The sequence below is a fragment of the Moschus berezovskii genome, chromosome 19 (assembly GCF_049115385.1).
Source record: "Moschus berezovskii isolate FMDL1 chromosome 19, NW_MosBer_1.0, whole genome shotgun sequence".
NCBI lineage: Eukaryota > Metazoa > Chordata > Mammalia > Artiodactyla > Moschidae > Moschus > Moschus berezovskii.
Window position 1 is genome coordinate 69,401,430 of NC_142478.1, and position 14,915 is coordinate 69,416,344.

At 56.9% G+C, this 14,915-nt stretch overlaps 1 protein-coding gene across 1 annotated transcript; it reads left to right on the forward strand.

Annotated features, from left to right (window-relative positions):
* Positions 1-219: 219 nt before the first annotated feature.
* On the forward strand, positions 220-12,624 carry ASPHD2 (aspartate beta-hydroxylase domain containing 2). The gene is made up of 4 exons (XM_055404745.2): positions 220-399; positions 4,114-5,216; positions 10,469-10,582; positions 11,102-12,624. Exons 2-4 carry the CDS (start codon positions 4,409-4,411, stop codon positions 11,209-11,211), a joined length of 1,032 nt encoding a protein of 343 aa, XP_055260720.1. The 5' UTR covers positions 220-399; positions 4,114-4,408; the 3' UTR covers positions 11,212-12,624.
* Positions 12,625-14,915: the final 2,291 nt, after the last annotated feature.

A 14,915-nucleotide genomic window follows, 5' to 3' on the forward strand; every position in this document is an offset into this window, starting at 1 on the left:
CTGGGCAGTGCGTCTCCCCGCTCCGGGCCGCGGCCGCGCCCGCCGAGCCACGCGAGGCTGGCGTCGCGGTCGGGGCCCCGGGCGACCCCGCGCCCCTGGGGGGCGCCGCGGGCGCCAGGGGTCTCGGCCCCGCCCCGCAGGCCGCCGCGCGCCCGCCCCGCCCGCGCCCCTTCCCCGCGCCGCCCGGCCGCGCGCGGCATTGTGGGAGTTGTGGTCCCCGCGGAGCGCAGCGCGGCGCCGGCACCGGCGGGGGGACCGGCTCGGCTCCGGCTCGGCTCCGGCTCCGGCTCCGGCGGCTCCGCGGCGCGGGCAGGGGGCGTCCAGGCGTCCGCGCCCTCGGGCGGCGGCGTCGCCCCGGCCCCAGCGGCCGCCCCCTCCGCCCCGCGCGCCCGGGCACAGGTAAGCGGGGGTCTCCCGGGGCTGCGGGGCTGGAGGGCGGCGCGGCCGGGCCGATCCCTGCGAGACGGGGAGGAGGCGGCGGGGGCCGGGCGGCTGCAGGCCCGCGGTCCCCACGCCCGGCGGTGCGGCTTCCGAGGATGCTCAGCGCCCCGTATCCTGGCCTCGCGGAGGGGTCCCCCGCCGCCAAGCGCTCGCTACGTGCTTGAGCGCCGCCGCCTCGGCAGTGTTCGCGGCCGGGGCATCCTCCTCTTCCTCCCTGCGGCCCCTGGCGACCCTGCCTGCCGTGCTCACACCCCCCACCCCCATCACCCTCCTCGGTGACCGTCCTCGGTCCTTTTCCCGTGCTTGCTCTCCTCCTCTCCCCGCCCCTGTGCATCACCCACTTCCCCCGTTTCCCGTGGTGACCCTCCCTCACCTGTCCCATGAGGTATCACCTTAAGCCGTCTTCCCTAATCGCCCACTTTTCCTGTCAATACTCTCTTCATCGTCCCATTCCTCATCCGCCCCCCAACCCCCGCCCCCCAACCCCCGCCCTCCTGGTGGTCACCATCTGTCTTAACCTATCCTGTGCCCTCCCCTTTTCCCCCAGTCTCCTGAGTGGGTGGATACTGAAAAAGCTGGCCAAGAAAGTGAGGAGGAGAGATCTGGGGTTCTCCGCAGCAGAGAGCTGGCCCTGGGCAGGATCCTGGTTACATGCATCACACTTCTTGCCCTGCTCCTTGGCGGTCTTCTAGGGTGGCGTGACCATACCCTGAGAGTGAGCAAAAGCTCTTTAGCACTGGGCAGCCTCTTGAACTGGTGATGTAACTGGACTAACCAGGTTAGAGCTGAGTCTCTCTCCTAGATATTCGTTGTACCCGAAGTTGTGTTTGATGTGACTTGTTCACCCAAAAGTGGCCACAGATTGAGACCCTATTCCCCAGAGCCGAGTGACTTTTAAGATCTGGAGTCATTAAAGTGGAGGACAGCAATGAGGTGTCCCCCTCGCTGAGGAGGACAGCAGTGGAACGGGTGTATAAAGAAAGCTGGAAATGACTGAGGCAAGAGCTGGGGGAGGGGGGGCAGGGATGGAGCTTGGTGGAATTCACGGCCCTCCCAGCTGCAGGGCTGGGGTCTGCCAGGGTCAGATGTTTGATAAACCAGCGCTTGATAAACTGCCAATCACCCTGCAAAGGTAAAGGTTTAATTTAAGTGTCACATTTCAGCTGTGAGCTTGTTAATCCACCTCTGGGCATAGGTTCTGCCAGGATAGTTTGGCTAAAAGTAAGGGACAGGTGTGAAGAGCCCTTCTGTGAGCTCTGGGCACTGTTTGTGAATTCATGAGCAGGGTCCGAAACTGGGGTTTGGGGCATCTGCTGCATTTTGTTTCGAGCTCAGCCCAGGGAGCGTTCATGGCTGGCGTTGCACAGAATGAGGCTTTCTGGGGGTGGAGTGGGGAGGGTAGCAGTGTGGCTGTCCAGCAGCCCCTGTCATCCACCCAGTACCCGGGCGTCTGCATTGTGATTGATCTGAGCCTGTTGGGAACTTAACACTTAACAGGTGTTTCTTAAATGGATCATCATCTCACTCTTGGAACCTTTAAGAAAAACCTTTCCTCCTGAGAGACTCCGTGTAAAAGTTCCAATTAGGGCTTCAGCTCAGTGAGGGGGGAAGTCCTTTTAGTAAAAGAGCTTGTTATCACGCAGATGTTAGTTTCACACTGAATTTCAAGAATCCTGTGGTTCTGTTTGGGAGAAGGCTTGCAAGCAAAACACCTTTGTGCAGGATTTTCCTTCCCTGGTCTTTAAGAGGAAACAGCTGCCAGTGATCGGGTGGGGTTGGGGAGGGGCTCTTTCCATTCAGGGACCCAGCCTTTCCCTTTCTCCCGAATCTGTGAGGAAATGGAGGACGCGTGAGGACAGAAATTTAGCTTCTAACCTCCCCACTCTTGTATCTTTCCTAGAAACATTAAAAAAAAGTCTATGAATATTCAGCATGTGTGTTTCTGACTTACTAAATATCATAGTCAAGTGATTCAACCTAAGCTGGGAAGATAAAAAGTAGGGAGTTAAGGAGAAGCTAAGGTTCCCTTTCATTTTAATAGCTTTGCATGTCTAGGGACAAAAGAAAAAGTCCCTTGAGGTGTGTGGCAACAAGAGTTTACCTTTGGCTGTTGGAATTCTCACTCCTGAGGTACCTTTCCCTGACGGCCCACCTTTGGTTTGCTGGCTCATTCCACATGTCACAGAAGTCGCTACATGATGACCTGATCATAAGCACTTTCAACCCATCATTCCCCTCGACACAGATGAGCAAACTAAGAGTTAGAGAGGGGAGTGACCTGCCCAGTTTGGGTTCTTTCTGCTGCGTTGCAAGAACGCTGAGGCCAAATTTAGTCCCCAGAGAAAGGGGAGGGTGCAGCTTTCCTGTTTTTGTTAGTTGCCTTCTCATATTCCTGGGGGAGAGGAGAGAGGGTAGTACCAAAAAAATTTCTGAATTATTCTCCTCCAGATGAGGGAATGTTACTACACATGTAGCAGAACACAGACCTGGCTGTTCTCATCTGATTAACAAGAGGGTGACAAAGAGTTTCAACTGGGAAACTTCTCTGGGTTTTTTTGTTTTTTAGTTTTATTGAAGTAGAGTTGCTTTACAATGTTGTGTTAGCTTCTACTGCACAGGAAAATGAATCAGCCATACATATACATATATCCCCTCTCTTTTGGATTCCCCTCCCATTTAGGTGACCAAAGTGCATTAGTTAGGGTTCTGCTATACAGTATGTTCCTATCAGCTGTTTATTTTATACATAGTAGTGCATATGTGTCAACTGGCAATGAGACAGCTGGGCTCTGATCATCTTTTAGATTATCAGGATATTAAGCGTGCACGTGCTTCTGTCTGTTTTGGAGACAGAGACCAGAAGGGGTTTCTATTTCTCTTCTTATTCTGTCCGTCATTTCACTTCATAACCCCATGGGCGAGGCCAGTAGGTAGTCTCCCAAGCAAGTAGACAGAAAATGCCCAGTGTCTGCCACGGATTGACCCCAGGGAGCCCACTTGCTTTTCCAGCTTGATTTAAGCTCAGCCTGTGTCAGAAGGGCAAGAGAGATTAAATAAACAAGAATGATGAAGTGCTGTGAAAGAGAAAATGGAGAACATGAGGTTTTAAGTGCCTTTGCCATTTGTAAGATGCATTTGAATCCAGATTTCTCTTTAATAAAAACTACAAGAGATTTGGCTTCCCTGCTGGTCCGGTGGTTAAGATTCTGAGCTTCCAGGGCAGAGGGTGAGGGTTCAGTCCCTGGTCGGGGAAGTTCCATTACAGAGGTTTAGGGAGAAACAGCATTTATTACATACCTTCTTTGCAAGAGTGCGGCAGTAGATCCCGCTTTGAAGTGAGATGGGCTTTGTGTCCCCTGCCCTTGCTGCATGAACTGGGGAGAGTTATAGGACCTCTTTGAGCCTCAGTTTCCTCATCCATAAAGTGGGGATCATAGCTCCTCCTGAGGATGACACAAAACAGATGGGACTGCTGTAATTATCCAATAGTACTTGACCCAGATTAGACACGACCAGTCTTTTGGGAAATGGGGGAAGAATGCACAGATGAGAAGTGTGTCCTCGTCCAACAGGAATCTGATAAAATGATCTGGGGCTTTTTGCATTTTAGTTGAGGACTTTTCCGAGTGTAAAAAATGATGCCAGTTTATTATTATTATTTTTTAATCCCAGGTTTGGATTGCCTAAAAAATCATTGCACGGTGACCCGCCCCACGTCCTAAGGTGACCTCAAGCCGCTCCTTCGCCCTCCGCCCACAGGGACTCCCGCCGGGACTGGAGCGGCGGGTGCAGAGGTCGGTCCATGCCACCCTCGGCAGCAGCCCGGGACCCGCGGCCGCCATGCCCCCGCTGTCCCCGGCCGCCCCCCGCCCCTGGCGCTAGGCTGCACGGCGTGGTTGCCCTGGGGACCCCCGAGGACTGACCTCGGCTGACCTCGCTCCGGACCCCTGTCAGCTCCCCCTGCAAAATGTCTCTCGAGTGGCTGGTGGCCTGGGGCTGGTCGCTGGACGGCCTGAGGGACTGCATCGCCGCTGGCATCCAGTCGGTGCGGGACTGCGACACCACGGCGGCGGTCAGCGTGGCCTGCCTGCTGGCCTTGTTCGTGTGGTACTGTTACCACGTGGGCCGCGAGCAGCCCCGGGCCTACGCCTCGGTCAATGCCCTGATGCAGGGCCCCGACGCGGCAGGGCTGCAGAACGGCTTCGTATACTGCCAGTCGGCCGAGTGCGTGCGCTGCAGCCACAGCGAGGGCCTCAACCAGAAGCTCTACCACAACCTGCAGGAGTACGCCAAGCGCTACTCGTGGTCTGGCATGGGCCGCATCCACAAGGGCATCCGCGAGCAGGGCCGCTACCTCAGCAGCCGGCCATCCATCCAGAAGCCCGAGGTCTTCTTCCTGCCCGACCTGCCCACCGCGCCCTACTTCTCGCGGGAGGCACAGAAGCACGACGTGGAGCTGCTGGAGCGCAACTTCCAGACCATCCTGTGCGAGTTCGAGACCTTGTACAAAGCCTTCTCGAACTGCAGCCTCCCGCAGGGCTGGAAGATGAACAGCACCCCCAGCGGGGAGTGGGTCACCTTTTACTTGGTCAACCAGGGGGTCTGCGTCCCCCGGAACTGCAGGAAGTGCCCACGGACGTACCGCTTGCTGGGAAGCCTTCGGACCTGTATTGGCAACAATGTTTTTGGGAACGCGTGCCTCTCCGTGCTGAGCCCCGGCACCGTCATCACGGAGCACTATGGCCCCACCAACATCCGCGTCCGGTGCCATTTAGGTAGGTGGCGCGGGCGGGGCCTCCGGTCCTGAGTCCTGCCCCGCGGAAGCTATGTGCTTCATGGCACTCTGATCAAAAATCCATGGGTCAGGAGTACGCAGTGTTGGCTGAGGAGATTGAGTCAAAAAGGAAAGGCGTGGTCAGTATCAACCTACTCTGTGACAGGGGCTCTGTCCAGAGGCCCTGTCTGTCCTGTGCCGGGCGGGAGCCGCCAGCCGCATGTGACTGTCAAGGGCCTGAAACGTGGCCGGTGCAACTAAGGAGTTCAATTTTTACTTTAATACAAATTTTAAAATCAGGCGGTGGCTGCTATGTGGAACAGAGTAGCTCTAGAGCCAGAGGCTATTGAGGTGGTTCTGGAGGTTTGCCGGGATGTCCAGGAGGCCGGAAGATAACCGGAATGCCTTCCTAATCACAAGCACAAGGTGATGCTTGGTGTTGCACTGATTTTGTTCCGCCTCTAAGGAGGCTGGTGATGCTTGGTGTTACACTGATTTTGTTCCGCCTCTAAGGAGGTTGGTGATGCTTGGTGTTACACTGATTTTGTTCCGCCTCTAAGGAGGTTGGTAATAGGTGCAGTGTGTGTAGCAGTGGTTTTGAGAACAGGGTCTGAAGTCAGGTTGCCTGTGCTTGCGTCCTGGCTCCACCACGAGCTGGCTGGGCTCCTTTGGGTGAGTCAGTCCACCTCTCTGGGTCTCAGTTTCCCCATTTGGAAAGCGGAGGTAAAAAAGACCATTTCTTACAGAGCTGTGTTGGTAGTGTGAGTTGTGAAGCCTTTGTTCAAGCAGAGCCTGCTGGAGCGTGTTGTTGGCTAGTTGTTAAGTCGTGTCCAACTCTTTGCAACCTCATGGACTATAGCCCGCCAGGCTACTCTGTCCGTGGGATTTCCTAGGCAAGAACACTGGAGTGGGAGTGTTCTTGAGAGTGAGTACTCGATAAAAGCAGGCTCAAATGCTACTCAGTGAAGAGGGATATTAGTTCTCTAGAATGCCTCCTCCCTGGTGAGTCGAGATAACATGTTGGTTACCAGGGTAACGGTGCCACAGGTTAGTATCCCAGACCAGAAGAGCCTGGGAGAGGCCCAGCTTAGTGGTGTGGCTGACCCAGCTGTGGTGTGGATGGAAGACAAGCGCATGGAGGAGCCCAGGATGGGCTGGAGCAGGGGCATCAGAGCTGGGCTCCGCAGGGGACCTTGGGGCTGCTGGGGGGCCCTGAGCCAGGCGCCCGGGGCCGGAGCCCCTCTCCCCTGGGCCCCGATGCCCTCCTATGCCCCGTCTGTGATGACTGGATAGAGGGCTTTACTGCTTCAAAAAAAGGAAAATTAGATTCAAGCAATTGACACCATTTTGAGTATTTCAAGAGTAAAAGCAGGACACAATCGGGGCCCTGGAGGGAGTGGCCTGGCTTCGTGGCCAGCTGTGAGACTTTGTGCAATAACTGTATCTCTCTGGGCTTCAGTCTCCACATCTGTAAGATGAGCAGATGGTACTCACTCACAGGAACATTGAGAGGTTTCAATAGAGTAACATCTTCCATGGGCACTTGACACAGTACCTGGTGCATAACAGCATTCGATAAATGGCAGCTAGGACCTTAATGATCAAACGGTGTGTTGGGCGGTGTGAAAAACTAATCCATAGAACGTGGTCCCGCCCCCAGGAGACAGCAGAAAATGCGGAAGCACACACACCTGGACTCAGATCCTGGCTTAGCCCATTTGCCAGGCGGCCTTGGGTAGGCTCTGAAGCTGTGCCTCTGTTTTCTGCTCTCTGCAGTTGGGGGTGGGACCCACCTGGAGGGCTGTTTGGATGATTAGAAGTATGTCCTGTGTGTCAAGTGTTTGGCAGGTGGAGGCCAGTGAGGTAAAGGGGGCTCTGGTTAATCAGAGACGTGAGATGATCGTCTTAAGTGATGGGCGTGGTCAGTAAAGTCTCTGTGTGGTGCACCGAGACACGCTCTGAGCTCAGGGGGCCGGGACACTGCAGGTGGGCTGCTCTGGGGAGGAGGGTCTGACCCTGCGGGACCCCTGGGACCACCTGGGCGGAGTGAGGGAAGAGCCATCCCCCGGGGCGGGGAAGTCCGCTGGTGGGCTGAGCTTGGCCCGGTCAGTGGGAGCAGACCACAGGGGCCCCCCGTCAGGCTGAGGAATTGAGGCTCTGGGCACGGGGAGCAATGCCGTTCTTCTTAAAGGCTCTCCTTGTAAGTTTCTGAAAGCTTCAGAGCGATGCGTAGGGAAGGGCATCTGAGGCAGAATTCCGGGCAGCGTGAGTAGGAAGGTCTGGTGGCAAGAACACCCAGGATCCGCCCCCTGGGTATTAATGCCTGTTGTGTATCGGTGCTGTGTACACGCGTGTGTTTGTAATACGTGTCTGCATGGGCCGCTTTATGACCTGTCATGCCCCTCCCCGAGTGCCGCCTGCCACCAGAGAAACTGGGTCATCCGTGTCACCCTGGACAGCAGGCGGTGCTGGAAGTTTGCCCACCGGCGTGGGCTGTACCGTGGCCAGGGAGAGCGCCAGGGCTGGGTTTGCTGTTTCCTTCTCTTCTCTGTCCTGCCTACATGTATCCACCCAGAAAGGAAACAGGGCGTGTGAGACTCATGTGACCTTGTGTGTTGACTGGGGGGTCCGGAGAACGAGGTCAGAGGCAGGGAGGGCCCGGTACATGCTGGTGGCCATACCTCCACCAGTTAGCCTGGCCGTTGTGGGGAGGCCCCTGTGGTTCTGGGACTGTGCCCTGGAAATGCACACGCACCCCCGCCTCCCCTTCTGCCTTCTGTCCTCATGGGGCCTGGGGGTGTCATTTCTCTGTGTGACTGCAGCCCCAGCGCCTCCAGTTGGCACAAGTTTGCCGAGTCTGCTCCAAGCTTCCACTAGATATGACATCACTTACCTCCTCTCCATGCTGCCCAGCCATCACCCCCCAGCATATAGAGGCTGCAGTGTCCCCAGCCACTGCCACAGACCTCCGGGGAACCACCTCTGGAACTAACTAGGCAGATGTTAGCCAGGAGGCAGGTGCCCGGCCCGCAGGAAAGGGTAGAGGAAAATACACGTGCGTGTCCATATTCTTGTCAGGAAGCCCAGTCAGGCTCTCGTCCCTTTGTGGGTATTATTGGTGTTCCTGGCTGTCTGGATGGGTGATGCAAGAGGGTCAGCTCGTGTCTGCCTTGCCCGCCCTGCAGGCCAGCTGCCAGCCTCCTGAAGTGGGGCCTCGCTGGACAGAGCCCTTTCTCCTCCTGTCTCTTGTCTCCATTTGTGGGCGGTGGAGACAGAGCAGCAAGCCCTAAGCCAGAGAGGCTGGGGACACAGGACCGCCGAGGCAGCATGGGGGCCTGTCTATCCCCAGGAGCCACCCAGATGCTCTGTCTGTGGGGGTGCTGACTGTTCCTGCCAGCCAGGCTGGCTCTGGCAGTTGGTGGTGGTGGTGGCGGGGATGGTGGGCCGCAGGGAGGCTGGGGTACAGGGGAGGGAAGCGGAGGAGAGGGAACCGGGGCTGGGAAGCGCAAGCAAGGCTGTGTTTCTGCTGTACTGTGGGGACTGGTACACTACCCAGAGAGAGGGGGGCTCCTTTCCGAAACCCTGGGGTGGACTGTCCCTGCAGAGAACCACCCATTCCTAAAGGCCTTCTGCACCCGAACCAAGCAGTGAGGGGACACACGGAAGGATGTGGCCGCGGGGTTCTCCATCGGGGCCAGTGAGTGGCAGGCTGAACCCCTTTGCAACCCTGACCTCCCCCCAGCTGTCGTCACAGTAGTGGGAGAGGGTGGTTCCAGAGGCAGAGTGGACTGTGTCAGCTGATCCAGTGGGATGCACTATTGAGAGCTGAAACCGACCGTCTGCCAGGGAGCTGACAACCGCTTAGCATCACTGCTGCTGGCGTGTCAGCACACACTTCCATCACACCGCCCAGTGTTAGACCAGCCTGCTCCAGGGGGCCAGAGAGACTGGGGCTCAGACTTCAGTTCCCGAAGGACCGATCAGCACTCCCAGCTGGTCACTGAACTTCTCTAAGGCTCAGGTGCTTCGTCTGGAAAGCATGTGAAGGGATGTCTGTAAAGTGTGTGTTTAATGCAAACCTGCTCGCAGTAAGTCTTCAGTGGTTGGTAGCAAGGACAGGGGTCACACAGCCTGGAAGTACGCCCACGGCCCCTCTTTACAGACGAAGAGCTACGGCTCAGAGAGGTGGAGGGATTTGCTTAAGGTCACCCAGCACGTAAAGGTGGTTGTCTGACCCCAGGTCCTCTGTCTTCCCTCTCCTCCTCACGGCCTCTGTTTCAATTCTGCTTCCATCCATGCTTCCTGGAGCCATCCATTTGTGGTTCAGGGGGTACATGAAATCCTTGGGCTGTTCGGAAGCTGTTTCCTGTGTGTCGGGGGGACATTAAATCAGAGCGGCTGACGGCCCAGGGTTATGATTGTCAGGCTGGGACGCTGGAGACAGAACCCCACCATGCCAGCGCCTCTTGCAGGGCCCACTGCCTCCCAGGTCAGGCCCACTCACCTGCTTCTGAATCAGTTAGGTGGCTACGGGGTGCCTAGGTGACCAGAGTGCCAGGGGCCCAGCGTCCTTCGGACCCTTGGGTTGGAGATGGGGGAGTGAACATGCATGCACAGCAGCTTCCACCAGACCCCGTATCCGGTGTTATATACCTGAGCCCCCGCCCCACACTTGTGTTGAACGTAAAGGCTCCCTCTCTGAGGGTGTCAGTCTATTACCTCTCAAAGCTCGATGTTTTTTTAGGGGTGTCTCCGGCTTCCCAGAGTGAGGCTGGAGAAACTTGGACTGTGCACACGCCATGCTCAGGTCTTGCAGTGGACCCCAAAGGGGAGGGCACCGTGAGGGTCTTAGCGTCTTTCCTCTCAGCTGGAGCAGCCCTTGCCTCTCGGGCAGGTGGAGGTCTGATCCCACCTCCCTCGACCTCCAGGGGTCCCACGGCTGGGCTTCAGGAGTCTCGAGGTGAGGTGCAAGCCTCTGTCGGTCGGTGCTTTCATCAGAGGCATCCCTGGCCCAGAGCAGATTAAGCCACAGGAAGAGAGAACTTTTCTGGGGAACACAGTGGGGATCTGGGTGCACAGCCTGGCTCTGTCCTAGCAAACTGCCCCCCCTGCCCCCTCCAATCAGGGCTCCTGAGGGGTGAGGGAGGGGGACGGTGGGGCTTTGGCAGTTGAGTGCCCCCCCAAAGTCTGCCCTCCTGACTTCCAGCAGCCTGGTCCTGCCCTCTTCACCCTCTCCTCTCGCCTCTCCCCCAGGTCTGAAAACTCCAAGCGGCTGTGAGCTGGTGGTGGGAGGGGAGCCCCAGTGCTGGGCAGAAGGCCGCTGCCTCCTGTTCGATGATTCCTTCCTGCACACCGCGTTCCACGAAGGTGAGTGCCGGTCTGCTCTGTGGCCGCCTTTAAATACATTCATATGTATGCTTATATATACTTCAATTTTATCTTTTTAGAGCTGTTTCTGGTTTCCAGAAAAACTGAGCAGAAAGTCCAGAATGTCTGCCCCTTGGTGTGATCTTCCCCCATATATATTTTCCCTTTATTAACATTTTGCATGACTATGGCATGTTTGTTAACAGTGGACACGTCATAGTTTACATGAAGGTTGACTGTTGCTGCTGTCCGTTCTGTGGGCTTGGACAGTTGTCGCGGGTCCACCACGGGAGGACCGCACGCAGTAGCTTTCCTGCCCTAAACGTGCTCTGCGCTCTGCTCCGAACCTTCTGGGGCCCTCTCCTAGGGTTTGTTCAGAGAGAAGGCGAGCCTGTGCTCTATGCCAGGGGGCAGGAGGGGCCGCTGCCCGAACGCTGCCCGCGTGGCTCGGTCTCCGCCGGGGTCCTGGCTGCAGGGTGCTTTGACTCTCTGCTCTCTCGCGGCCCTCCCCTCCCCCAGGTTCGGCAGAGGACGGCCCGCGGGTGGTTTTCATGGTGGATCTGTGGCACCCACACGTCGCGGCGGCCGAGCGGCAGGCCCTGGATTTCATCTTTGCTCCGGGACGATGAGAACGTCGGTCGCGCTGGAGTCGCCAGGAGTGACAGTGGGTCTGCCTGGGCAGATGGGGGTGCGGCACAGCCCCCTGGCCCCGTTTGGACCCCATGCTCAGAAACCTGCCTCAGCCGAGAGCTCGCATTTGGGACTTTTGTTTTTTAAGATCACATTGGGTCCCTTCTTCCTTTGAACAATAGGGAATTTCCAGCTCGTATTTCCTTAGATTTTGTTTTTCCCCTCCCCTTCGTTTGCTTTGCTCCTGCGGTTCCTCTGCCTAAGAGCGCGCTCCTTTGCTCGCGACCAGAGGCCCGGTGTCCCTGTCGCCTGGTGTCACGCGCGCTGCTGCCTGGTCTCGTCAGTGCTCTGGAGTAGAGTCGCCAAACGGTCACTTGTCTGAACGTGATAACGTAAATCTTCTTGTGGTCATCTTAAGAGAAAAAAACAAAAAAAAACAAAAACCTGCAAAGCAGAGAGCTGGCGAACATGGCCTCTGCTGCTGTTACAGTCACCTGGGGGCCCTTCCGCTGCCCCAGGGCAGGGGGCAGTCTGCGGTCAGCATCGCCACCCGGCCCGACCGGCTGCGGTGTTGGCAGGGTGGCCCTGATCATGGGCAGGGCCAACCCACCACCGCTCACCTCACCCTGAGCCCCGTGAGCTCGCTCACGGCAAGAGCCTTGGGCTGGCGGGACCGGGGGCCTCTCTGTAAACGTGGCTTTCTGAACAGAGCCGGGGTTGGCGTCTTCTCCTTCGAGAGCCCAGCCGGGGCTCCCTTGGATCAGCCTCTGAATGTGTGATTCGCTTACCTCACTGCCTATAGAAGCCCTACTGCCAAACCGGGCCTGGGAGGTTCCCCGCTTGAGCTGTGTGGAATCCATGCGCAATGAGCGTTCAGACCACCAGGCTGGCCCGCGGGCGCCAGGGTGGGGCAAGCAAGGCCTCCCTCCTCCAGGGACGTTCTGGAAAAGCCTTTCTCTGGCAAAACTGGGAATTGTAGGTCCGCCCAGGATGTGTGTTTTTTGCTTTGGAGTTCTGCTGCCTGTGATTTTCCGTTCGTCTGTCTGTACACAAACGTCAAACGCTGGGCTCGGAGATGACGCTGGGGTTGGCCTTGTGCCTGTCACTGCACAAGGGTGCAGCCCCGGCCCCCCTCAAGCCAGCGTGTGGTCGTGAGGACCCTGGGCGACCTGCAGACCCAAAGGACCCACAGTTTCAGCGCTGGCTTGTTGGCCTCCTGTGAAGGACGTGGCTGGGTTATGGCACCAAGTCTGGAAACGGCCCCATGTCAGCCGGTGTGTAAAGGAGTCACCACCGGCCACATGAGAGAGGGGTTTTTGGAATTAATGTATTATTGCAGAGTTGGGTTGATAAAGCTATGGAGAGGCATGGAACACACAGTTTGTCCCGTGTCCGGGTCCAGCATAAAGAAACCGTGTCTGCATTTGAGTACACTTTCTACACATCTTTTTCAGCGATTAGGATGCAGGAAAGGGCAGAGATTTCTGCCCCACCCGAAGTCTTTCTTCTCCTCCTCCAGTTTCTTGTCAAAGAGTCACTGAGGTGCATGATCTGTCTGCATCCTGACTGCTGTCCGTCTATAAAGCCGACAGCCCACACCATCCCCAGCTGCCTGTGCTCCCATGATGCGGTTGGGGACCAGGAAGTAAATAAAAGATCTTGCTGAAAACCATAGTGAAGTGGTAAAGGTCGTGTGTGGGAAAGGAGACGTGACTCGGGCGGAAGCTCTGGGAGGGGCTCGTATGAGCTGGCAGCTCTTGGTTCCTGGATCATGTCATGGAGACAGGTGGGGCCCCTGAAGGTGGACACGTCCAGTGAATGAAGCGAAGTGTAGTTCTGATCCTGGGGGTGGGGGAAGGAGCGGACCCATGGAATGTTCAGGAACTGCAGGCGTCAGCCCCGGGCAGAGAACCAGGACCCTACCCTGCCTCAGAAAAAAGGAGGAGTCGGGACTCAGTGCCGGGAACTCGCTCCCGTGTCCCCTTGGGCCAATCACCGTCCTTCACCATAGAGACGCAGAGACAACGGCCCCCGTCCTGACACCGTGGGGGTTCTGAGCAGTTAGAAACAGGTGAGGAGGAAGGGTGGGTGAACTCACGGGGCCAGTGGTAGAGTTGGCCAAGGGTGCCGCGTTGCCTGTGTCTAACCTTAGGGTCCGGACCCTCGACGGCTGCGTTTTGAATCTTGCCCCTTAGAAGAGGGACCACGGCTCTGGTGACCTGGAGCTGCCAGGCTGCCGGGTGTCTTCACAGCAAGACTGGCCGGGCCGCCACGGCAAGCGGAGGGAAGAGCGCCTCGCGCTCCAGGCCGCGATGTTTCTCACTCCCCCGAAGGGTGCGTTGACAACTTGGCTATCGCTAAAGTGATTCACATGTCGCCGCCGGGGATGCCCAAGCTGAGAGAGGGGAGCTAGCCTGCCCGCCCAGCTTCGGATGGGAAGCCCTGCTTTCCACCGGGAGACAGCCTGCCCCAGCTGGCTAGGCCAGAGCGTGTGACAAGGTCATCTCCCAGGCCTTCTGTGCACCTGCTCATCACCCCCCAGTCACCTAGCTTGTCTGGGTTCTGAGCCTCCTTTGGTGACATCAAGTGCCCTGCAGCGTGTGACGGGAAAGGGGGAGGGGAGTCCTCACTCACTGGGTTTGGACTTTGCACAGTTCGGTCACCTGGGGGGCTGTTGAGAAATACTGGTACCTCCCCTCACCCCCAAGGCATTCCAGTTCTTTGTTCCAGCTCATTTCCGGGGCTGAATCTCCTGTGTAGCTGGGCTGAGGGTCGTTGCCCTGAGTAGCAGGGATGAAGAGGTCTGTGAAACCAGCCAGCTGGAGGCTCCGGGCTGAGCTGTGACGCTGGGCAGGTTTCCTAACGTTAGTCTCTAGGGGACAGCCGCTGTTTCTAACCCCCTCCTCCAACGGTACTTTGAGGAGCCTCTTGTAAGAGCATAACATTCCCATTCTCAGTCCTTGGGTTTCCAGAATTTGACCCAACCCCAGCTGCAGGACTGGGCATATAACCCATACCTGACCTATCAAGAGCTTTCCAGATTCCTGGGTACTTAGGATTGGGTTAAGGCTGGGCACATGACCCGCATCTGACCTATCAGAGCCTTCCAAACTCCTAGGTCCTCAGGGATTTGGTCAGGGCTGGGCATATGACCTACATCTGACCAATCAGAGCCTTCCAAACTCCTAGGTCCTCAGGGATTGGTCACGGCTGGATGACATCTGACCAATCAGGGCCTTCCAAACTCTTAGGTCCTCAGGGATTGGGTCAGGGCTGGGCACTGGATCCCAGTTCTTTCCTGGGACCATTGAGAAAAAGAAGCAACTGTTGCTGGGATGGGAGTGGGGAATCCAGTGAGAAGAAAATCTGAGCGTGAAACCCACAAAGGAGAGTGGGTCTCACCTTGTGGAGACACCTGAATCCTGATAGAGCGTTGCCTGGAAGCAGCCCTACCTCTGGACTTTTCCATCACATGAGCCAAGAAATGCTCTTTTAACTCACGTCCAAGTTGTTTCTGTCTGTTGCTCCCCAGATGTCCAGATCCACTTTGTGCCTGATGCTCCCTGGCCTAGGATTAAAGTAAGGTTTCAGGAAGATAATATCATGGCGAGTTGTGGGTGGGTGGGAAGTGCTCCCTATGTGTTTTCAAAATGTAAACACGATAAGCGAAGGCTCAGTGCAGAGTGCTGTGTTTAAGGATTAT

Bases quoted from the DNA above. Each gene is read 5' to 3' on its own strand.
- ASPHD2 (XM_055404745.2), top strand. From the start codon at position 4,409: ATGTCTCTCGAGTGGCTGGTGGCCTGGGGCTGGTCGCTGGACGGCCTG. The intron at 5,217-10,468 runs GTAGGTGGCGCG...CCTCTCCCCCAG, and splicing joins CCGCGTCCGGTGCCATTTAG to GTCTGAAAACTCCAAGCGGC. The intron at 10,583-11,101 runs GTGAGTGCCGGT...CCCCTCCCCCAG, and splicing joins GCACACCGCGTTCCACGAAG to GTTCGGCAGAGGACGGCCCG.